Source organism: Lampetra planeri, chromosome 35 (genome assembly GCF_965212315.1).
Source record: "Lampetra planeri chromosome 35, kcLamPlan1.2.h2, whole genome shotgun sequence".
Classification (NCBI taxonomy): Eukaryota; Metazoa; Chordata; class Hyperoartia; order Petromyzontiformes; family Petromyzontidae; genus Lampetra; species Lampetra planeri.
The window spans coordinates 5,268,584-5,293,620 of NC_136141.1; the positions used below are offsets into that span (position 1 = coordinate 5,268,584).

At 54.0% G+C, this 25,037-nt stretch overlaps 2 protein-coding genes across 7 annotated transcripts in view; both read left to right on the forward strand.

Moving 5' to 3' along the window:
* Positions 1-8,785, forward strand: part of LOC144730316 (uncharacterized) — a 41,150-nt gene extending 32,365 nt beyond the window's left edge. For all 5 annotated transcript variants that reach the window (XM_078611040.1, XM_078611038.1, XM_078611042.1 and 2 more), the window contains exons 22-29: positions 113-236; positions 477-552; positions 735-843; positions 1,422-1,559; positions 1,943-2,233; positions 2,655-4,420; positions 4,598-4,834; positions 4,976-8,785. In XM_078611040.1, the coding sequence (XP_078467166.1) occupies positions 113-236; positions 477-552; positions 735-843; positions 1,422-1,559; positions 1,943-2,233; positions 2,655-4,420; positions 4,598-4,834; positions 4,976-5,182 (2,948 nt within the window). In that variant the 3' untranslated portion in view covers positions 5,183-8,785. The remainder of the gene's footprint in view (positions 1-112; positions 237-476; positions 553-734; positions 844-1,421; positions 1,560-1,942; positions 2,234-2,654; positions 4,421-4,597; positions 4,835-4,975) is intronic.
* A 3,445-nt stretch (positions 8,786-12,230) lies between these two features.
* Positions 12,231-17,468, forward strand: LOC144730317 (centromere protein X-like). 2 transcript variants are annotated; one of them, XM_078611044.1, is made up of 5 exons: positions 12,233-12,390; positions 15,201-15,252; positions 16,201-16,254; positions 16,698-16,786; positions 17,381-17,468. In XM_078611044.1, exons 1-5 carry the CDS (start codon positions 12,265-12,267, stop codon positions 17,393-17,395), a joined length of 336 nt encoding a protein of 111 aa, XP_078467170.1. In that variant the 5' UTR covers positions 12,233-12,264; the 3' UTR covers positions 17,396-17,468. The 2 variants fall into 2 exon arrangements, with proteins under 2 accessions (XP_078467171.1, XP_078467170.1); XM_078611045.1 differs by lacking the exon at positions 16,201-16,254 and having other exon boundaries at positions 12,231-12,390.
* The last annotated feature ends 7,569 nt before the right edge of the window (positions 17,469-25,037 follow it).

Sequence of the window (25,037 nt, forward strand, 5' to 3'; positions counted from 1 at the left end):
TGGCGAACTCGCGCACGTGTGGTTGGGAGCACTCTCTGTAACCCTCATTTGTGCCCTCTGACCGTGGTCCACCCTCTGACCCCCCCCTCGTCCCACGCTTGCCCCGTGTCAGCGCCAGCGCCGCGCTCGTGCGTGCTGGACAAGGACGAGCTGTCGGAGGGCCTGCGCGTCCTCATCCCCAAGCCCGACAAGCTTCTCTACGCGGGGCACGTGCAGATCCTGCACCCGCCCGATGTGTACGCGCCCGCACCGCCCGCACCGCCCGCACCCATGCAGCCGCGGTGCCACCACAAACATGGGCACCGCCACCAAACGCTTGGCGCAACCGGCGCAAGGGCCGTGACCTCCAGCATCACAAAAGCAACCGCCAGCACCGCCAGAAACTCCTGATGATAATACCACCATCGCCGACACCGCCAGCAGCACCACAAGTGCCACCGCAACTTAGCACCCGCTGTGCGCGCGTGTTGCCGCAGGTACGGTGTGGTGATCGAGGGGGAGCGTGGGAACCGCCCGAGGATCTACTCACTCGAGCAGCTCCTACAGGAGGCGGTGAGTAGTACCGCAACACCGCTATGCTCACCGTGATATACAGCTACAGTGATGCTGGGACACGTGCCACATGATGTGGTGGGGCGGCGATGATTGCTTCCCCGTTTCCCCCTCTCCCTACATCTCCTGTTCCTGCGTCCACTCTGTCCCCGTGTCTCGGTGTCCCCATGTCCCGTGTTTAGATCGTGGATGTGAAGCCGCCCTCCTCGCGCTGTCTCCCACCCGACACGCGCGTCTGTGCCTACTGGAGCCAGCAGCACCGGTGCCTCTACCCGGGCACCGTCACCAGGGGTGAGCAAAGGGTGGGACGAGCGTGACGACGTGCGTGAGATCCAGAGTGGATGTGGGAAGTGACCGAGTTTTGTCTGCGACGGGACCACCGCTGGGTTCGAGTCCAAGCGGCGGCCACCTGTGGTTACCTGGGTTCTCCAGCGGAGCGAGTCGACGGGCCTGGCAGCCAAAGCTTGCTACAAACCAAACCATCCCATTCAATTTGGTTTTGAGCTTTAGTTTAATTACGGACGTCGATTTGGCAGTCGTGCGACCAAACCGAGCCGTCCGTAGTGAGGCGGTCGGGACAATGCTGCCCCTCCTGTGCCTACCAGAGGTCAGAAGTGTGAAGGATCTCACAGATCTGCGAGACTTCCGGGTGGATTCTTAGTATCGTGATGACGCGATGCCGATCGCCCAATTGGGATCACATCATGGGGGGAAAAGATAAATGAGTGACTGCAGCGAAACCTCCTGTCCGACACGTTCGGCTGTGGAATACGATTCGCAAGAGCAAGAGGACCCGGTGCTAGCCTCGCCGATTCCGTTCGCAAGCGTGTTTTGTTTAATTGACGTGCCGTCGTTTTGGCGCTTGGCAGATGGCTCGAGCAGCGACGAGGAGGACGATGAGGAGGAGGAGGAACGCGCCTTCGTGACGGTCGAGTTTGACGATGGCGACACGGGGAAGATTCCGATCTCGCACATCCGCCTCCTTCCGCCCGACTACACCATCCAGTGTGAGTACGACTGACACGCTTCGGGACACATTGTGAGCTGGTAAGCCATGCCCCGTCTTCGCAGCCTACTTTCATACAGCCACACCCACTCTGCCACTAGCACCGCCCTCTGCTTGATTAGCTCTGCCCTCTTACCATGTTTATGAGATCTGGCACAAGGCAAGAGCATTGCAAAACGGTGATAAACTCAGCTTTGATAAAAGCTTCGGAGAGACACTAAAACGTAGGGACCTGGCCAAATCGGGATGTATGGTAGCTGGAATTTCTCGCCGGTTTTGGTTCTGATTTTTGTCCCTGGTTTTGACTGTAATGATACGAACGCCAGCACATGTATCCCACCTGCCCCCCCCCATCCCCACCTCCCCCTCCGAATCCCCGCGCAGGTGCCGAGGCCTCGCCAGCACTACTCGTCCCAACCGCCGTCGTACGCCGCCCACGCAAGCCGTCCGGTGACACAAGGGAAGGGGGCGGTCCGGCAATCTGCCAGCCGGCCAATCAGCACGGTCCCCAGCGCAGGGGCAAAGGTCGCGCCAGTGTGGAGCCTTCCTCCCCGCCCGCCACTGCCCCCACCCCAACCCCTGCCCCCATTCTGGTCCCCACAGTGGGGCCCCCCGGGGAGCCGCCACCCAGCAAGGTGAAAGGTCGTGGACGGCCTCCTGGCAAGGTGACAGCGGGTGAGTATTTCATATTTATATTTGAGGCTGAAATAGATTCCATGTGATTTCATCGGCAGGGCGGTGGATTCCGCAGGATTGTGGCAAAGCTTCTGATCATGCTCTCTTAGAAGAAGCACAGCGGCTCCCTCCAGGATGGAAAAACTAAAATCCCACAAATGCGACCGAGCGCCAGCTTGAGTTGACTCCAGTTGGCTTTCCATAGAAACAAAATATGAGCCAACTTGCAGTAGCCCACGAAGGTATATCGTCTCTCAGTTTGCTCAAACTAATGTCGGTCTTATTATTGCAGTGATCCTAACACATCCACCCATGTGAGTAAGAAACCTGACCAAAAGGCAAAATAACGAACGTGGGCTGTGTCTGCAAACGAGGCGTCACTCATCACAGAAATGATGCCCGTGCCGATTCTCATCCCCAGAGGGCGGAGTGGCTGGGAGTGGCGACGCGAGGCCCACCGACTCGCCGCCTGACGACGCGCCGACTGGCTCGGAGCCTCGGGAGAAGCGGCCGCCCCCCGCAGGGGCCCATGGGGCCCGCGCTGCTGTCCCCCGGCCCCGCGCGGACCCCGACCGTCGGCGGGGCCCACCGCTCCGACCCGCCGGCCCTCCCAGCCGGGCCCCCCTCTCGCCCACGTCCTTGTTCGGGGCTTCGCTCTCCGTGGACACCTTCGAGAGTCTCACCGCCGGCGCCTTCTCGGTGTACCTTGGCGGCGGCGGCGGAATTCGCGGCGGCCGCGGCGGGAGCGGTCGTGCCGAAGGCGGCGGTGCCAGCTCCGCCGTAGGGCGTCCCGGTGCTTGCCGACGTGCCCGGCGGGGCACAGACGAGGAGCCGCTGGTGAAGTTGGACCACGAGGGCGTCACGTCGCCCAAGAGCAAGAAGACCAAGGCCATGATGATGATGATGACGACGACGGCAGTGGCGGTCGGCAGCGATGGAGGTGCGCAGCGGTTTGCCGGCGGCGTGCGGCTAGCGGCGCCGTCCACCTCGTCCGGCGCTAGCGGAGGACGCCCACGCCTTGGCCCAATCAGGAAAGCCTCGCCTGCGCAAAAGCCACAGCCGATGGTCACTGTTCCCACCGCCACTGCCGGCAGGGATAATGTTGTTGCCACCTCCGTCCCCGCTGCTGCCGCCGCTACCACCGCCACCACCGCGAGGGCTCCGAGGCCTGGTGATGCCGGCAGTGGTGCTGGCGGCGCTGGGGGCAGTGGCGCTGGTGGCGGCGCTGGCGGCAGTGGCGCTGGTGGCGGCAGTGGTGTTTGCCCAAAGAGTGGTCGGAAGGCGGAGGACTGGAAGGAAATCTCGAGGACGGAGGAAAGTGAGCTGAGCAGCAGCTCCGAGTCTGATTCGGGCGCAAGCCAGGCGGGCGCGACGTCCGCTCGCAAACACAAGCCCGGAGCCAAGCGCTGCTCGCACTCCTCCTCCTCCAGCTCCTCGTCGTCGTCAACGTCGTCGTCAACGTCGTCGTCGTCGTCATCGACCTCATCTGCCGGCGACTCGTCTCGCTCCACTGCCACCTCGTCGTCATCCGAGGAGGACTCTTCCTACAGCTCCGGCGAGGAGGTGGAGGAAGCGGAGGAGGTTGAGGAAATGGAGGAGGTGAAAGAAGGTGGCAATGTCCAGCCCAGCCCTCCCACTCTTCCCCAGGTGGCACAGGCAGCCGAGGTCCAAGCTTCGGCACCAGTACGGGCCCAAACACTGGCCAAGGTTTCGGCTGGTGGTGGTGGCAAAGGCGTAGGCGGTGGTGGGGGTAGTGGTGGTGGTGGTGGCGGGGGCTCCAGTGGTGGCAATGGTGGGGGTGCCGATGGTGGTGGCAGTGGAGCCGGTAGTGGTGGTGGTGGCTCCATTGGTGGCGACGGTGGCGGTGGCACCGGCAGCAGTGGCTCTGGCAGTGGTGCTGGTGGTGCTGGTGGCGCCGGCGGTCCTGGTGGCGGTGGCAGTGGTGGCTCTGGAGGGGGCGGCGGTGGTGGTGGTGGCAGTAGTGGCACTGGTGATGGTGGTGGTGGTGGCGGCTCTGGTGATCGGGGGGGCGGCCGGGCCCGGGGCCGTCGGCGCGAGGGAGTGCACCTCCCTACCACCAAGGAACTGGTGAAGCGCCAGCGGCTGCCATCCGTGGAGAACCGGCCCAAGATCTCGGCCTTCCTGCCTGCACGCCAACTGTGGAAGTGGTCCGGGAAGCCGACCCAGGTGAGCGCCGGTGTTGGCGGTCTCGCGGCGCCACCGTCCACGCCGCGTGCTTCGTTGCGTATCGTCGTGCATGGCGCATGCGTCACTCACGTGTGCGTCTGTATGCATGTTGAACTTGTTTCGCACCGTACGTAGCCAACCGTGCTAATTGGAGGTGTATCTCCGTGCTTCCCCCAGCGGCGTGGGCTCAAGGGCAAGGCACGCAAGCTGTTCTACAAGGCGGTGGTGCGCGGCAAGGAGACGATTCGCGTGGGCGACAGCGCGGTCTTCCTGTCGGCCGGGAGGCCCAACCTGCCCTACATAGGCCGCATCCAGAGCCTGTGGGAGTCGTGGGGCAGCCACATGGTGGTGCGCGTCAAGTGGTTCTACCACCCCGAGGAGACCAAGCTGGGCACACGACACCGCGACGGCAAGGTAGGGGGCGCGCGCCACAACTACGGGGGGCACTGCACTCCTGCAGTCACCAAGGCACGTGTATCCGCGTGCGTGCGTGTGTGGCATGGGCTAAATGGAGGGGGGGTCTTTGTCTTTGTCGTTGTGTGTGGTGTGGAGCAGCAAGCCTTGTACCAGTCGTCGCACCTGGACGAGAACGACGTTCAGACCATCTCGCACCGCTGCCTCGTGGTGGCGCACGAGCAGTACGCCCAGATGGTGCTCACCAAGCGCTACCAGAACAGCGAGGACCTCTACTACCTGGCCGGCTCCTACGACCCCACCACCGGCATGGTGCTCAACCCCGACGGCGTGCCCGTCATCTGCTGACACGCCCGGCGACGGCGGCGGTGGCTGCGGCGGCGATGGCAACGACGCCATCGGTGGCGGCGCAGTGGATTTGTAGGCGGGCACGCCCAGCGGCCCCTTCCCCGCGATGCCCGCTCTCGCTGTCCCTTCGTGGCTCGTGCCACCGCTGCTCCGCTGCCACTTGCGGCATCGATCGGAGCGGTCCGGAAACCGAAAATGCAGCGTGGGACTGCGACTACGAGACGTGGTGCCGGTGGTGCCGTACGTGCGTGTGGAAGCCCGGCAGGGCGATACGGAGTGTGCGTGGGGGGGCGATGTCCACCCACCCACGGGTGACGATAGCTACGTCGTTGCCAACAGGGCCCTTTCACGGAGCCCCCAGTGAGCCTTCCCCCTTCCCCCCCCACTGGTCACGTCTCTGCGAGGTTGGAGCCGCGTGCGGGTGTGAAACGACGCTTGCTCGTTGCGCCGCGTACATCTCGCCTGGGGGCCTTTGGTGGTGGAAGGGGGGGGCAGCAGGAAGGGTCCATAGACCGACCTCCCCCCCCCTTTCCACATGCTCGGGGTCCCCACACCCCCTCTCTAACCGCAATGTTTCTGAGAGCGGCAGTGGTGGGGGAAGAGGGTCGTGGTCACCGTTGATGTGTGGCTTGATGGAGTGAGCGAGTGGTGGAATGTGGTTAGCGAGGGGGGGGTACCGAGTGTGCGAGTGGTTGGGTTGCTGGATAAAGTATGTGGGCGGTTTAAAATTAATTTGATTGGGTGAGTGATTGCGTGGGTGTGCCTGTGCGAACGACGAGAGAGAGAGAGAACGTGGTTGGGTGTGAGTGAGCGGGATAGACGAGTGAGATGTCTCGGAGGGAGTAAGAACCCTTCAATAGCTTTAGTGGACCAGACAAGCGAATGAGATACTTGTACCAGCAAATATGATCGTATTTGATTTAGTTTTTAAATTTCTCGCAGTCAGGGTGGAACACATGAGCAAGCAGGCATGTGTGTGGCCTTGTATATATACACGTATATAGAGCACTTAAACCACACACACACACGTGTACTTGCACGCCCTCCTTCAAGGATGCCTCAAACCCCTTGTCTCACGTCAGCAGAGGTGGCGGCACCTTCATTGACGTGGAAGTTGGAGCAGGAAGGTCCCGTGTGGAGTTTGGGTAACGTTTGCTCTGACTGTACTTTGAATAGAGCCATCAATGCTGGCATTTATCCTCGATGGTTTCTGCAAGATGATGGTGGTGGTGAAGGACGATGATGGTGATGGAGGTCACGGGGATGGGATGATGATGGAGCACACATTGACGATGTGACTCGTCATCCTAAAGCCCCCCCCCCCCACGCATCTCTACAGGGGTTGAAGCTGCTGAACGTGATGACGATGGTAGTCCACAATTAGCAACGTAACCACCTTTTTTTAATTTTACCTTTTTACAATATAAACAATATTATCGTGGTGTTACTGTAATAGGTAGCAGTAAACGGTCTGCGAAGGTATTTACGCAAATAATGTTTAAGTCCGTGTCATAATTCCAGTATAACGATCGCTAAGATAATTTGCGCGAATGTATTCACACTAGCGGATAGGACGCCGCCGCAAGTGTTAAGCTAACGGTACACGTGTACTGTCTGTGTACTGCATTTTTATATATATATAATCTCATAGATGTATATACGTCCAAGTACTCAAGTTTATTTTGTTTTAACCAGGTGAGAACTCGAAGAGACCGGGGGTAGGAGAGTCTCCATTTGGCGCAAGAGTGAAGCTGGAGGTGCATTAGTCCACTGCGTGTGTGGCATCCCACTTGACGAAATTTGCGGTGTCACTTTTTTTAGAATTTGGGAAAAAATTTTGATGGCGACGCCGGTGGCACACAATGGGGGAGGGAGACCCTCCCCCCCCCGCTCTCGCGAACGACCTCCAAGGGATCTCTCGCGTCCACTGGTGGCGAGTGAAGCAGCCGGCGCGGGGTGGTATTACGGTTAACGCGTGCGCGCCCGCAGCAGTAATTGTGGCGGCCGCTGGGTCGCCACCGCTGGGTTACCGCTGGAGGCCGCCCCCCGTTCCGTGAGGCCCACGTTCCCAGGGAAGCGGCAGCAGCTGTAATGGTTTAGTTTGCCCCTATCGTTGTTTAGCGCAGGGCAGTCTCGCGACACTTTATCAAGTGGGCCCTTGCCCTAAAACGTTTCGCCAACTCCCCCCCCCCTCCCTTGAGAACGAGTGTGCCGCTGGTGGCGAGTTTTGCGTATTGGAGGAAAAGGCCCCAAGACCCTGGAGAAACCCCTCTGTGTGCGAGGGGATAGTTCCTAAAAAGTCAGGGCAGTCCTGCTGTGTGCACGTGCTGTAGGGGTGTGCACCGCCTACTTGGCTGTCCCCGTTCCCACTCATCCGCGGCTGCCCTCGGGTCAGGTTCACGGCCTTGGGTTCCTCCGCGGCCACGGGTCACGTGGGGTAGCAGAAGAGAACAAATGGGAGCAATGTAAATTGGGAGTGTTTGGGGGAGCATGTGGAAACCGTGCGAACATGGGAGTAGTAATCTCCCACCCCGGGGGAGCGGAGAGGTACCCAGTGATGAGATTGTTTATGTGACGATGATGATTACGATGTTGATATTGTTTTTTTTCCTTGTGCCCTGAGACCAAAAGAATGTAAAATGAGGATGTGAGTTGGGGGAGGGAGATGGGGAGGGTGAGTTCTGCAAGGTGTTTCTGGTGCGACTCATTCACGAATGAATTAATGCTGCACAATCTGTCATCCTCGCCTCCCTCCCCACTCGCCCGTCTCAGAGCCGTGAGGTACCTGTGCCAGGCTAGGTGTCCTCTCGCTCACCTGCTCGACTGCAGGGTTCCTCCAACTCCCACTCCTTGCGTGCCCCATCACGGTCCGGTTTCCACGTCCACCGAACTAGACTCTTCTCGATTCCAAACCCAAGACGATGCAAGCGATATTGCGCCTGATGATTGCTGAACACTTTCCACGTTGGTGCTCGTTCTAATTGACATTAAGTAGACGACAACTTCTAATCGATATCTGCCCTTGCACATAAAAAAAAACATCCCATCGGCTAAACGGCCTACTGGGAGTGCATAATTTCATCAGCATTGGTTACACAAGCTAACCTGGAACGGCTTTGATATTCGATGTCTCATCAGCAGAGTCTTATCAGGCAGGCTTGCCGAAACCAATGCTGGTTAACAGGCAAGATGTTCTATCGGCGAGGACCTCCCTCGGACAGGGGGTCCTAGTTGCCGGCAAAACCACGCACGGTGCCGCACGGCTCTCCACAACACGAAGTGATCGCTAGCGGGGTCGTCGTTTAGCAATCGTATCGGGCACGTGACGTCTCGGGTTGAGATCGGTGTGACTGTTCCCCGTGGGGGCCGGAGCGGCGGGCGGCCGGAGCGACGCTGCGGCGTCCTCACGTGGACGCGCCGCTTGGCTCTGGGGAGCGCGAACGACGCTGCGGCTACCCCACACGATGCCTGCGACTCGAGCACTTAACCCCCCCCCTCCTCCTCCTTTCCCCACCTACCACCCCCCCCCCCGGGGGAGAGTTTGTATTTTTGTAGGCGAACCATGGCGGTGGCGGCATCAATAAACCCGAGAGAGCGACGCGTGTGGAGCCTCGAGTGAGTGTGTGTGCGCACGTGCGTCCGGCTGCCCACGACGACCACGGCATCCACCATTCGGCTACGCTCCATTGAATCGGAAAGGGTTTTATTCGCCATGAAAGTTCGCACAGACAAGGAATTTACTTTGGCAGGAAGGTGCATACATTCAACATATAGGAATCTTAAATAAGTGGTGTACAAGTCTAACTATACTAAAGGTACAAAGTCTAACTAATGTAATAATTGAATTTAAAAAAATATATACAATATCTATAATATGCAATATAAAATTACAAAAATGCAAATAGGGTAACAAAGTGCAAATATGGCAGGGTGTCATTGTACAGATATATTGTTAAAGAACACGATGGCAGGGTGTCATTGTACAGATATATTGTTAAAGAACACGATCCGACACCACCAGTTTACCCCCCCCCCGCCCCCAATGTCTATCGATTGGTAATTTCCTCCGCATCCGCGACGCTGCTGCTGCTGCCCTCTCGACTGACTGCGATCTCTCCAATTCGTCCTACGCCACACCCCCCCCCCCCCACAATGCAACCTCTTGGCTAGAATCTTAAAATTCGGTATAAATTCTTCCCAGCGCACCACGCCCGCTCCTACGAGCCATCTGTCTGCATCTCGTCTGTCGCCGTCGGTCACCGCATCTCCAGTGAAGATGCGGTTGTATTTCGCTCAAAAATGTAATTGGAGCAAAATTATATTTCGAGGATTCTTGGCTCTTCTGATGGCCAATGACGAGTGCACGTTTTTAACTCTTAACGCCATAATCGGCCGAGAGAATTTGCCGGTCGATTGCAATCTTTTCTTCAAGCCGGATGGTATCTCAAGCTCTCCACGGGGACCTCCAAAATCTAATCGTCTGCCACACGCCACTTTGCTGTGCACCCTAATTGGTTGCCTTCTAGAAAAAAAAGAAATACATAGACGTAATATTGATATAATGCACCTGTAATAAGCGGTCTGGCTGAGCAGTGATGTGGTCCAGAGGGCAGTGCGTTCACCGCTTGCTGTCGAGGTCCACTTACAATCTGGTCGGCTGTCCTGATTAATACCGTGGGTGTATTCGCCGTAAAACATGCGCCTCATGCTTCAGAGTGGATGTCAAGGATCCCCTCACGGCACTGAGAAGAATACGGCGTTGCTTGCTAGCATCATCCAAATTTGGCAAATTACAAAAATGACCTACAACGCACCGCAAACTGCTGTTAGGGCACCTCGCCCCGCTCCTTTGAAGCGGCCATCCTAAGGGAACAGGCGTCCTTCGGCTCAAAGCGCAGCACATTGAGGCGGGAGTCGAGAAGAAACAGAAAACAGGGGGCTGCATTTATTGACTTCTCGGCGGCATGTGGCACCGGTGTGGTGAGACGGCCTCATGCTGGCCAAGGTCGGCTCATGCTGCTCTCTCTCGCACCTGCTGGGAAACCATCGTGACAAATGTCTGGCACAAAAAAAGCCACATTTACCAAGCTGCAGCGTGTACAAAATTATTTGTCACGGGGACTGCAAGATCCGACCGTGTCCGCCCAGCGCTCGCTGAGCTGCATTGGATTCTGGTTGCCGAACGAATACATTTATAAATAAAGTCACGTAGGTATAAAATAAATTAAATCACGACGTTTCGGGCGCAACGCAAGCGCCCGTCATCAGGTGGGACAACCACAGCCAGAGATAATTGCTTGTGTTACGCCCGAAACGTCGTGTTTTTATTTATTTAATGTTATACCTACGTGACTTTACTGAAAGAACCAAAGAGTATGGATCCCTGCAGTCACGGAAACTTAAAATCTAGAATACATTTATAAGGTCGCACATTCGTGGCAAGAAGCACGATACATTGCTGATCTCGTTAAGTAGCATAAGCCATCACATAAACTTCGGTCATCCTCGTAGTGCCTTTTGGCTAACCATGGAACAAAGACGGTCACTGCATCGCACGCTTTCAGACACATCTGGAACATTCTGATAGGAGGAAGCCACTGGAGCAATGCACTTTTAAATGTAAACTGTAAACTAATTTCTTTAGAACTGCTTTGTGTTTAGTTGTCCTTCCCCCGTGCCTCCGAATAACACGGTTGGCTACGTACGGTATGAAAGAAGTTCAACGATACATACAACATAAGACACCGCATCCACATTGGTAATAAACGTCAGCTGCCCACCAGATTCTCGACAACGTCCTGCCCCAGGGTTCAGTGCTCGTGCCATCGCTCCTTAACGTCCACGCGGGCGACATGACAGACACAACATCACGGAAGTTTAGATACGCGGACAATCTGGCCACAGGACGGTCACATCGTCCGCATGAGATGCTGAAGCCATCCACAACCTCGCCGCCAGAGGCCTTGGATTGGCTACAGAACTTTGATATAAACATTTGAACAACTTGCTGCTCCCGTTCAATAGGTCTCTTATCCTGTAGCAAACCATAGGACAGAAGAACTGCAAAGTCTCGCAAATGTGTCACAAACGGTGCCCCCCCCCCCTCCCGCCAGAGGAAACAAGAAGATGCTCGGTGTAGACGGCACTTTGCTTCGTTCGTTCATCATTTCGTTTTTTTGTTCAATGCTTTGCTTTATGTGCCCCCCCCCCTTTTTTTAAATGAAAGATTTCACGAAAGATTATCTCTCTCTTCACCTGCGTGTTTTTATATTGGCAATCGGCCGCGTCGGTACCGTTTTAAATGCAGTAGATGGCGGGGCTGGCAGTGTTGTTTAAAAAAGTTCGCTTGCGTGACTGTAAATTTACGAATCGTTTAGGAATGAACGTGGAAGCAGCAGCAGCAGCAGCAGGGTTTTGCGTCCGTCTACGTCTGTTACTCATAATTATGGGCGCCACAGCGGGCGAGAATGTTAGTTATCTCGCCTGGTATACAAGGAGTTCGTGGCTTCGATCCCGACCCTGACCCCTGCTGCTGTATGTTTGGAGTTTGCGTGTCTCTCTCTCTCCCCGTGGTCACTATTTTTTAATGAGCTAATTTAATTCTAGATGTGAAGCTTTCGTGACTACAAGGATTCATATTCTTAGGTTTTTTCGGTAAAGTCACGTAGGTAAATTTTTTTTTAAATTAAATTACCTGAAGACGGAAGCTTGTGTTGCCTCCGAAACGTCGTGATTTTTATTTTATTTTACTTTTATTAATTTTAATTTTTTTACCTACGTGACTTTACCGAAAAAACCTAAGAATATAAAGCTAAATTTCGATTTAAAGCTTTCGTGACTGCAGGGATTCATCTTCTTGGTTCTTTCGGTAAAGTCACGTAAGAACCAAAGAACCAAGAAAATATACAGCTAATTTAATGTATTTAAATCAGATTGAATGGACCTGAAATGGGCGTGGCTCCGGAACGACAACGCCCACAACAGGGCGGGTCCTCCGTCATGACCACGCCCACACGACGACGCCCATAAAAGGAGCGGGACACGTCGATGGCCACCACCTTCAAAGGAGGCGGGGTGTCGCTATGACAACGCCTACAAAAGGGGGAGGAGCCTCAACGACCACGCCCATCAAAGGGGCGTGGAAACCCGCCGTGGTTTTCCCGCCTCGCGTCGCCATGGATCAGCAATGGCGCGCCCACTTCAAGCGGGTGAGGAGCGAGCGGCCGCGTCCCTCACAACTCCTCATTAAGTTTCTTGTTGTTTTTAACGTCGTGTTTGCACCAACGTATTATCAACCGCAGTCGGGAGCCGGCCCAGTGAGAGAATAACCCGTCCTGCGTCAGATCTCGTCGGGTTGAGCCTGGTTAGGGCTTTGATGGGCGGCAACATCGTGCATAACAGGTGCTATAGACTTGCTGCGTTGCGGGCAGCAGAGGACAGCCCAGCAAACTCTGCTGCCCCCCACCGCCAAACCGCACTGACCGGTGAAGTATGTTCAAAGGGCGCCGAGGTGGTTCTCATCCAGCAGTGGAAGAGTTGTCCTCTCATCCAGCAGTGGAAGAGTTGTCCTCTCATCCAGCAGTGGAGTGCAGGTGCATCCACAGCACGGAGCACGAGGGGCAGTGGATGTTGTTGCCCTAAGAGTCTCGGCCTCCAGCAGTCCAAGCGAACTCCAACCCGCCCGTGTCCGCCTTGTTAGTGACGACCCCCCCCCCCGCCATCTCGTACGCACCGCACGCGCCTGATAGTGGCGAGGGGTTTGTGTGTTGACCGTCGACGCTGCTGGACACACCGCGCCGATTTAACGAATGTACACACACAATCATGTTTAGCCCTCGCCAGAACGTATTGTGTTATGGGGCCGTTCATAAATGACGTCACGCACCTATGGGGGGGGTGTCAGACATTTGTGACGATGGGGGGGGGGGTTGAGAAATGTGACGTCACATCAAAATGCGCAACTTTAAATAAATACAGACAACACGTTCTACTTAATTAAACTTTAAAAAAATATGTTTTCTCCTACAACATCACAGTGCAGCGCCACATTAAATACGCACTACAATGACAATAGTTTAAAGCGATTTGAAGCATTTTTATTTTTTTGGGGGGGGGGGGGCAGAGCTTTGTGACGTCATATTTGAGGGGGGGGGTCAAAATCGTCCAAAATCGCGTGACGTCATTTATGGACGGCCCTGATGCATTCAATTGCTTTGCGTGTGAATCGGGACCCATATCTAACATAGATGGTGGTGGTGGTGGTGCTCGCCTCTAAACCATCTGGACAGTTCACACCGGCAGCATTGGTTCGAGCGTGGCCAGTCCGAACTTGGGAGTTTCTCTCGTGTTGGACCAATTCCGCCGAAAGTCTACGACTCACAGGAGGCCGTGTGGCTGACGGGATGAGTACAAAACCCACGGCATTGCCTGTGGTTACTACCTGCCATGTGTCCCGGGCAGTGCCGCCGCTCGTGTGGGAGGGCAGCTTGGCTACGTGTCCGCCAGGGGTCGTGAATGCAACGTCGCGAACAAACCGGCATGCCGGTAGCGCTCGTGGCAACAGCAGCATGGGTGCATAAAACAAATACAGGTAGTCCTCTACTTACGATGGAGATGCGTTACGACGACCCCATCGTAAGTCGAAAATATCGTAAGTCGAAGATGGCCTAGCCTACCCAGGAGTCTTAAAGAATGGTGATAATTTAGCAAAACAGCAATTTACAGTACCGTACTGTATAAAGTATATACTGTATGTATTTATTAATTACAATACTGTATTGCACAGTAAAATCTAAAATAAAAAAAACCAAGGTCAATTATTAGCCTACCTATATGAACTGCAATTTAATTTAAAAAAATTCAGGAAACAATCCTATCTGCTATAAAAACTTTTAACATGCATTGAACGTATCGTATCGTGGTAACCTTAAAATGAAATCGTTAAAGCTACGTATCATACATGCATTGAACGTATCGTAACGTATCATATTGTACTGTACTCACCAAGATTATGTCCGTCGTCTGCACACTTGAACGATGTTAGGTTGTTGATCGCAATTTTGTCGTATCGCTATCACCATCGTAAGATCGAAATATCGTAAGTCGGACCATCGTAACTCGGGGACTACCTGTACAACAACAAGGTCAATCTCCCAGAGGTTGGACAGACCCGGGAACTGGCAAGCTGTGGGTAGTGGATTATAGCAATTCGCTTTTGGGTTGGCTACGGGTTGTGCTATGGATGGAGTGATGGCAAAGTGGTTGATGCGCTGTGCTCCGAACTCTGCCACTTAAATTTGGTTCCTGGCCGCGACCGACGTCAACTGCAATGTCGGCCATTGCTGGATGAGGGCCTACCCATGCCAGACTTGACCTTCACCACGCCCGTGAGTAGGGGTTGTTGAAGGCAGGAAGCATAGACGTATGAGCCTGGGGTATAACAATGGATAACACTTTAACTTCTAGATTTGAAGCTTTCGTGACTGCAAGGAATCATACTCTTTGTTTTTTTCGGTAAAGTCACGTAGGTAAAAAAAGTAATTAAATAAATGAAAACAACTAAATTAAATCACGACGTTTCGGGCGCAACACAAGCGTCCTTCAGGTAGGGATAACGTAGTGAAAGCACAACCGCTTAAGTGTGTTGTGCTTTCGCTACGTTGTCCCCACCTGAAGAAGGACGCTTGTGTTGCGCCCGAAACGTCGTGATTAAATTTAGTTGTTTTCATTTATTTAATTTAATTTTTTACCTACGTGACTTTACCGAAAAAAACAAAGAGTATTACTATAACTGCCCTCTGCTATATAACCACGAAGCTCCCCAAGTGCTATGACAACCAGTTGGTGTATCATCGTCGTCACCGATCTGAGCACCATCCAAGCTCAGCCCATCTTAGCCTTAGAGGTCTGACGAGATTGGGCACCTTTTGGAATGCTTTAGTCGAAGGCCGAACTAATAAACTGCTATGTAAATTTAAATTGTTATGGTTATCTAAAGTCTGGTGTTCTATGATTGCAGGAAACGGTTGGGAAGCTGCTGGCGCTGTACTTCAAGGATGAAAAGACCAAAGGTGTGAACGTCTCAACAACTCCACCAGTGATGGCGTTTCTAACAACACTCGAATGCCAGGCAATGGCTGCCCATAATAATAAAAAATAAGTTGCAATTCCCTTCCGAGAGCGACAGGACAATGAGACAACTATACTAGCATCAACATTGGGAATTGTCAGCACAGTATAGGCATAACTTTTTACAATAAATATGTCCGCAATTTTCACTCTTCGCAGTCTAAAAACACATTCCTGCGGAGGGAGCTGGTAGGAACGTTGGGTTGCTCGGTCAATGGCCAGGGTCAACGGCGGCGTGGTGTATTCCGCAAATATGGCCGACTGAGGGCGGGCACAAGCCGGCGTGAGTAGTTAAACGTTGAGTTTTATAAGGGCACCATGGTTTGACCCTCCCCTCCCCACCCAGCCCCACCCTCCCCACCCAGCCCCTCCCCGCCCTCCCCGCCCCGCCTTCCCCTCCCTCCCCACCTAGCCCTTCCCTGCACGACAGACATAATAATCCCCTGTGGGCTGGTGTAACCAGGAGGTTCCTACCACAGTACAAGGCTGTGCATTATACACACAACGTGATGTCACGTGACGTGCGAGGCATGATGGGAGGACCGATCCAATGGTCAAAATCTCAGTGTCATTCCTCTTGCTTGTTTACAGCCTGTACACTATCCTGTCACATGAATACAACTCCGTATGAAAGTCGACAGTGGTTTCCCTATGGATGGACCCGCTCCCGCCATAGGATTGTGAAAGTTCCACCATTGCCTCAGGGCTGTGAAGGAGAGAGATGAGCAGCAATGCCTCGGCACCCGTTTGAGCTGGCATTGAGACGTTTCTCTCCGATGAGTTTCTCATCGTTTACAGTAAAGCCTTATAAAACCGGTTCAAGGTAAGAGCTGCTGCTGTTGTTGCTGTCATCCTCGAAGCTGCTTTGCTCACGGCCGTCTCCCTTGCAGTGAACGCGGACGCCCTGAAGCTCATGACCAGCCTCATCCGCCTGTTTGTCACCGGTGAGGCCGGGAGCTGGGTTACCCATCCACACCTTGGAATTCCCTCCCGTAGTCTCTTCCCAAGCTAGTATATAAAACAGATTTGTAGAGGTGCGACCCTGCTGGCAGAAGGGCCTCCTCGAGAGAGTGAACTCTTGAGGGCATTTGGTCTACTCTTCCACGTTCACCGGGCGTGTTGGGAGAGAGATGGGTGTACTCGCACTTTACCCCACCGCATGCGACTTGTTGATCGACAGATTGTGGTGTATGCATTGATACTGCTTGCTGGACACATGCCAAGCGACTGACAACAAAAAAATTGGGACTTTTAAAGTTCCGGGAAGACTTAACACATTTCCCAAACTAACAGCTTCCTCAAAAAGATGATCCTGCGAAAATCAGGACAAAGTGGCAACCCCACTCGTAACCAATGTGGCCCCCACTGCCCTGTCAACCCCGGACAGAGGCGGCCATGCGAGCGGGCAGGCAGGCAGAGAGCGAGGCGGTGGACGTGGTGGACGTGGCACACCTGGAGAAGGTGCTGCCTCAGTTGGTGCGTGACTCCAGCAATCCCATCACCATCACCCATACAAATACCAACACATGCGCCACCACCACAATCTCCATCGCCACTACGACTCCGACCACCACATGCAACGTCGCTTTAACCACAACCATCAGCACCACCACTATCATCATCACCACCTACACTATCACAACCACCCCACCTGCACTACCACTATCAGAGGGGCCCATGCCCAACAACGCTGCACCACTGGTGACCTGTTTATTCGCACGTGGGTTTTCGCGGTTGTGCTGTACAGCTTTCTAATGTATGTTGGACTTCTTTCGCACTGTACATAGCCAACCATGTTAATCGGAGGTACAGGGGAAGGACAACAAACTATACACAAAAAGCAGCTCTAAAGAAATTACTTTTCAATCTAGATTTTAAAGTACATTGCTCCAGTGGGTTCCTAATATTGGAAGGAAAAGCGTTTCAGATAGCTGCCGATGTGATCTCGGGGTGTACCACCAGTAATTTTGTGTGATATCTGCCGTTTCAATCTTTTCCTTGATGAACCGATTGAGGGAGAGAGCTGTGTCTCGTTAGCTGTCATTCGCTTAACCTGTTTGCGCTCCACAGCTCCTGGACTTTTGACCGTGGTGGACCGAGCCGTCGGACCCAAGTGGAACATTATTGTTGTTACGAATAAACTTGAGCTGTGAAGCGATATCTTCACTCCTGTGTTTTCTCCGGCACGCTGAGTCTGGGAAGAGCAGCTGCTTGATATGCACCGGAGTGCTGTTGACACTTTCTGTCGACGCCGCTTCCCTCCACCCCTACCGACCTATGGCGCGTTTTCTTCAGGTATTGTTAGATCCCATCATTCCGTGTCTCTGCTGTGCCGTCCAATCTGGTCCTTTGACTTCTCATCTGCAACCGTCTTCTCTGCGGTGGTTATTGTTAGTTCAAATTATGCCGATTCCATCTGCCGTGTATTTTCATCTAATCCAGGACTTCCTTGTTGACCTATTCCATTTGTTTCTTTTTATTGTATCAGGAAACCTGTTTGTCGTATCCATCGTGAGCAGATATCTAAATGATTGTGTCGATAATCACTCCCCCCATCTCTCGTTCTCGCTCACCAACTTCTTGTCCACTTTCATTTGCTAGTTCGCTCCCAGGAATTCACTGGCAAGGATCTTATGCAGGCAACGCCGTCCAAACATGTCTGATAATTACAGCCTCTTCGTCAACCCACTACTAAATGAACCCCCCCCTCCATCGTGTCAACTTTGAGGGGGGGTGGGGTGAGGTTGTTTGATCATACTTCACCACATTGGTTAGTAGGGGTTGGTGTGTGCTGTGGGGATTGCGGGTGTGGTGTGCTAAGGGCGGTTTCAGATGTTACTCGCCATCAGGGCCTCACCGCCCTCACTTCAGCATTGAGAGACTCCCCATGGATATCGAGGTGCAATACCGTGGCTTGCCAGCAGAACGCACGGGAGCAAATTGCCACCCTCTCACATGCTTGGGTTTTACTGGTAGGAACCTAGTTACACCAGCCCACAGGGGATTCTTGTGTCCGTCCGTCCGTCGTGAATCCAAAAATGGGAGGGGTGGGGAGAGGATGGCCACCCCGTGGTGCCCTTATAAAACTCAATGTTTAACCTACTCACGCCGGCTTGTGCCCGCCCTCACAGTCGGGCATATTTGCGGAATACACCACGCCGCCGTTGACCCTGGCCATTGACCGAGCAACCCAACGTTCCTACCAGCAGCTCCCTCCGCAGGAATGTGTTCTCTGCATGCTCCGGTTTCCTCGCACGTGTATAAACGCGTATTGATTGACTGAAAACATCATAGTAAATATAGAACTATTGTTGATAGCGCCGGATCGCCTCCTGGCAGCCTTATGTACCTCGTCATGGCTGCGGCTACCACTGTTCACGTTGCTACTCCAGTCTCCCAGTGCACCGTAACATGTTCTGCGTGAAGTGAAGTCCTCATCACTGATGTTAGCAGTGACGAAGAATCACACTTGGCATTCCAGGTTTAGCACAACTTGCATATATACACACGCGTGTGTATGTGGATAAGATGGTGCTGTTCCGGCCTTAATCGGTGCTCCAACAGCACTGAATCCGTTAGAGGCTACACGGGGGATCTTCGTGTAAGACGCCTGCTGCGTCAACGGTGAGTGAGCTGAGCGTGTGGTGGGTTTGTGGTCGCGCTATAAATAATCTTATTTATAATTTTTATTTTTACGGAAAAAACCGCAGCGGCTTTGAGGTTAAAAACTTTCAGACGCCGAGGAGGCGCCGGGGTAGTGGGGGGGACGGGAGCCAAGGGAGGGCGGGGCAAGGGGACCCGGATACCCACTCCCCCCACTAACCCCTCCGGTCAATGGAGCCAATCTATAGTAGCTAAGGGGGTGTCACGTGGAGTAGCTCAGGGGACCCTCGTGGAGTGGCTGAAGGGACCCAAGCGGAGTAGTAAAGATATCCACGTGAAGTGGCCAAGGCGATCCACGTGGAGTGGTTAGGGGAACCCACGTGGACTGACCAGGGGGAGCCACCCAGGGGGCCTGTAATTAATTCGTATTTGTGGTGCAATGATTCCTTCCCTTCGAGATTCAATTAGTTGTTAAAATTCAGTTAAAAACTAAATTGTTCGACGTGGTGAATATAGCGGCATCTAGTGCCGAGAGGGACCACGATTCAATTGACGTCCGGCGATCTTAATCATCGATATCAATCTGTAGAGCAATGTACATCCTTCATATGCATAATCAATTATGCATTATTGTGAATATACCAGCTTTGTGTTGCGTGTTAAATCTGGTGGTGCAAAGTTAATTAACATTTTTATAAAAAATACAATGAACATTTACTAGTTGAAAATACGGTATTTGGGCGAGTCCGTGGGTGGATGGGTGAGTGTGGTTGCGTGGGTGAGTCCGTGTGTGGTTGGGTGGGTGTGTGGTTGCGTGGGTGAATCCGTGTGTGGTTGCGTGGGTGAGAGCGATTCGATGCGTCTAACGCGAGCTACGTTTATTTCGGTCGATCAAACGATGGAGCCGTATTTCGTAGGGTGTGTGGGTGGGTATGGGGTGGACTTGCGTGCATGGGGGCGTGTGTGTGGGAAAGTTGGAGGGTGTGCGCGGGAGGGCGCGTGCGTGAGTAGACTCGTGCGTGAGTAGACTCGTGCACGCATGGGTACGTGATTATGTAAGTTTATGGGTGAGTGGTCGGGTAGATATGTGTGTAAGGAGTGGAGTTGTATTAGGTGGGTGAGTGGTCGGTGAATGTGGTGTTGTTGAATAGGGAAGTGCTGTGTGGCTGGGCGGTATATGAGACCGTGAATATCCAATATACATACACGGGCAAGTGTGCGTCCGTGCTAAGTGGGTAGATGGTTGGGTGAGTGCGCAGACGGGTGGAAGCTATTCATGGGCGTATCCGTGGGTATCTACGTGATTGGGTGGACGTGTGAACGTGTTAGTGGTTGGGTCAGTAACTGCTTGGTTCGAAGCATGGTTGGGTGTATGGGTGCGTGTGTGTGGTTGTTTGGGTGGGTGGGTGCATCTGGTTGGGTGTGCGCGGATGTGGGGGGGTTAGGTTGGGTGGGTGTGTGTGGGTGAGTACCAGAGGCAGCTGTACCCACACGCGCGCGTGATGGATTCGCAGTGCAAATGAAGCAGAGTTCGTCTCATTACGCACGACAAACAGCGTGGCCGGCGAGGATGGGGGAGCGAAACCATCAACACCACCATTAGCGGTTAGATGAAAAAGAAAACGTTACTATAGTACAGTAGTAGCATTATTTCGCATGTTTACCCAGGAAAGCCTCGCCGAGTCTCGTGACTGTTTTTGCAGGAGGGTCCTGCCAAGTTTTGGAGAGTAGAAGGCATCGAATACTGTGTTAATTACTTGTGAGAGATGGATTGATGGGAGAGCTGGGTAGATAGAATAGTTGAGATGATGGGAGGGCTGGGACGGTGGGAGAGCTGGGTTGATGGGGGAGCTGGGTTGATGGGGGAGCTGGGTTGATGGGCGAGCTGGCGCCACCCCGGGTTTTTTTGATGATGAAGTTGATTTAAACTCCGTGGCCCCGCGACCTAAGCCCCAGGAATGTGAGTCACGTAATAAGCGGCCGTGGCTCCAACAACAACCACAACCACCACGACAACAACAGCAACCACCACGGCGACATCAAACGCTAATGATGGTCATAACGATGCCAGTCGAGGGATGTGTGTCCCCCCGCTCGCCCCATCTACTCCTCTCCTCTTCCCCCCCACCTCCTCCCTCCCGAGCCCCCAAACTGGGGGCCCGGGAATGCGTTCGTGGTCAGACACGTGGCGCCGGACGGGCCCACCTGTATAAACACGGGGAGCCGGGGAGGGGAGGGGCGGGGGAACGGGAGATGGCGAGCGGGGGGGGGGGCATGAGTTGGGTAGAGGGATGGAGTGGAGGAAGGGGGGGTGTTTTTAATGACGATCACCAAATCCGAATCATCGACATCTCATTGCAAGCATCATCAAATCCTACTCATCACATTCTAATCATCTGATTCTCATCAACCAATCATTATCATCACGACACAATTCTACTCCGAATAAAATCTTAATGCATTCTAATCATCTCATTCTTATCGTCGTCATCATCACGAGATCCTGACCTCCATCACAATCATCGCGCGTCACGGCTCCATCACGTGACACTGCGGGTGCTCTCCACTGCACTGTTTTAAATGGGGGTCAAGGGGCGAGGCGAAGGGTCGGGGTGAATTGTCTGGTCGGGGTGAGGACTTTGAGTGAGGTTTAGCGGGTTAGTGTCGGGGTCGGCAGGTCAGAGTAAGGGTCACTGTTCACCACACTGGGTGGACCGTAGCGGGGAGCGTGACGCATCCGTTGGCGACCTCCACGCCGCCGCCGTTGACTGCTGATGGCACGGCTTCCGTGCCGTCGCTGGGACCATTCCGCGTGGGCTGTCGATGTGATCTGGCATTGGGGATTGACCTCACTGGCATCGCAGGTCTCCTGGGGTCAAAACCAAAACCGAGGCTCTTCCCTTTTGTTTTTTGTTCAACCCGGCGAAGTGAGGGACGCAAGAGACCAGGAATGAGCCTCACTGCCAGGGTGACCTGTAGTCCCGACTGAGACACGTGCCGTGTAGATGCTTGTTACCCCCCACACCTCCGATTAGCACGTTTGGCTACGTACGGTGCTAAAGAAGTTCTACATACATTTTCGAATTTGGACCGCGACGCCGGTCACTGTGAGTGCAGCAGACGGCTGCGTAGTCATTATTTTGGTTTGCCGCTGGATTCGAACAGCGAAGCTCTGAGACGAGCGGCGAACGCGCGACAGCCGGGATTGCTGTGTAGTCTGCGTGTGATGAGAAGGTCTTGGGTAGGGCCGGATGACGGCCTCCTGGCTGCCTGGCCCAGCCTCTTTGCATGAGCCTTCACAACTTGCGCCATCGATTTGTACGCGTGTATGCATGTTGAACTTCTTTCGCAGCCTACGTAGCCAACCGTGCTAATTGGAGGTGGACAGCGAATCGATCGTTTGGACGGCCTCCCGGTACGAGTGGCCAGAATGGAAGTCATGGAAAGGTTCCACTTTCTCAGGGCCAAGTCAACCGTGCCATTGGACCGGCGCTCAGGAACTGCAGACTGAACATCGAAGCAGCAGCATTTCGCGTGTGCGAAATGCGGTCTCCTCGAAACGGCAAGTTGAATATTCACCGCTTCCTAAACTTATGAAGCTAAATAATTTTGTTTATTTTAGCGGGTATGGCTCACTGAGCTATTTCGCTCTTTTTTCAGAAGCGACATTGTCACAAATGATAGCTCAACAAATGTGCTTATCGCGTGGACATGTTATTGCAGCCAAATACTCTAAACGCGTATATTTTATAAACGTGGATGAAAAAGAACCGGAGGACCCGGAGAAAAATCCACGCGACCGCAGGCAGAATATGCCAATTCCAAATGTGCAACAGGGGTCAGTGTTGGGATTGAACCCACGACCTCCCGTATACCGGGCGAGGTATTTAACATCTCGCCACCGTGGCGCCATCGACGGTCGTGCCTGCAGGGGACGCGCGTCCAGTTCAGAGCCACCGATTCAACACGCACCCTGCTGGGAATGAGAAGGTCCTGGCGAAGGCGACTGGACTCGCATTAACCACACGCACGCGGCGATTGGCGCTAGATCTCGACAGAAACACGAAGCGCCCGCGCTGCATTATCGGGGTTCTTGCGCTGTTCGTCTTGCTTGACGGAGCGGGAGTTTTGTATGCTCGGTGGATTATTGAGGGCTCAGTCGAACTCCGATGTTAGCAGAGTACCGATGAGTAACTCTTGGGATAGAACGACTTTGTGTCTGACCATAACGGCAGGACGCTGGGGTTGAGACTTGGCACCCATCGCAGTTGCGGCCACGTGGTTCCTCGCTTCCCATTGGTTGATCCTGCCCTCCTCCACCCACCAACCACGGGGCTGTCTGAGTGAGAGATCTTCGTGGGTGGAGGAGGAGGATTTTTGTTTTTATTTTATTTTACTTTCTACGTGACTTTACCGAAAAAAAAAACCTAAGAAGAAGGAGGAGGCTGATGGGTCGGCCTCGTGGTGGCACCGTCAACTCGATCGTTACCGGCGCAGCAGCGGTGATGCCATCGTGTTATTCGGCATAGGGGCCGTCCATAAATGACGTCACGCGATTTTGGACGATTTTTGACCCCCCCCCCTCCGTCGTCACACGGCGTCACAAAAAGTCAGACACCCCCTCTCAAATATGACGTCACAAAGCTCTGCCCCCCCCCCAAAATAAAACATGCTTCAAATCGCTATAAACTATTGTCATTGTAGTGCGTATTTAATGTGGCGCTGCGCTCTGATGTTGTAGAAGAAAACATGTATTAAAAAGTATCTTGAATTATGTAGAACGTGTTGTCTACATTTATTTAAAGTCGCGAATTTTGATGTGACGTCACATTTCTCACCCCCCCCCCCCTCGTCACACATCGTCACAAATGTCTGACCCCCCCCCCCCCCCCCCAGGTGCGTGACGTAATTTATGGACGGCCCCATAGGTGTTACGATCATGGGTACGGGCAAGTGTTTAGGATAGGGGTCGTTGTTATCAGTAGGGTTAGAGTTAGGGGTAGGTTGAGTGTTATGGGTAGGGTGAGTGTTAAGGGTATGGCTACTACTATGGATATGGTTCTAATTAGAGGCAGGGCTCGTATGAGGGATTGGAATTAAGGGGTCGGCGTAGGAGTCGGTGCTGGGGGTTCGGGTTAAAATCAGCGCTGCAGTCGCAATAAGATTAGGTGAGAGATGGCCCCTCCCCTCCATCCCCTTCCCCCCAACCCCTCCCCTCCCCCCCGCTAGCCCCGCCCCTCGATGTGGCGCGCGCGACCTTTTAATTCAGCGAGCGCGCGCGTGTCCGGACGAGGCTGATGAAACGCGGCGACGCAACCCCCCATCGTTCCCCTCTTCCATCAGCACCCAACGCCCCCCTCCTCCTCCTCCTCCCTTCAACTCCCCCCCCCCTCCTCCCGTACACTCCCCTCCCCCCATCGTCGTCGGCTACGGCAACACGGCCAAGCCTCTCGACGTGCTGGACTTCGTCGGTGCTCCCTAACGCACAGCACTTGCCCCAACAGTCGAAATGCCGGATGCACGGAGATCGTCGTCTTTGTGTGCGGAGGTGAGAGTTGTGTGTGTATCGGTGAAGGGTTAGTGCAGCTGTACCGCTACGGACTCGGCCACCCAAGTTCGATTCCAGCTCAGGGCCAACACCAGTGACGATTTTCTGAACCGGTTCTGGGCTTCCCCTCGGTCGACTCAGCCTCAAATGAGTACCTGGTGTGGTGGTGAGTCAAACATCGGCAGTGGGGAGACAAAGGCGGTCGTGCGTGGTGCTGGCCACCCACCCCCTCGTGTACGGTGCCAGCCTTCATAGGTGCTCGCTAACAGCACTTGCCCCAAGAGTTTGTTTAAGGCTATAGGGGGGGGGGTGTATCTGTGTGAGGGTGTGAGTCGGTGTGTGTGTGAGTAGCCTGCGTGTTGTCGTGGCTCGTGCACCGTGTTAGGAACCCGGCCAACCTGAGTTCAATTCCAGACCCTGGCCAACATAATTCTTACGCCGGGCCATATCTCACCTGGTTCTGAGCCTCCCCTAGGTCGACCCAGCCGTAAACGAGTACCTGCTTTATCTCCCGCTCATGCTCCTTAAAGTTGAGGTGAGGGCTTGGCGTCATCCCCGAAACGAAGCACCTGCCTG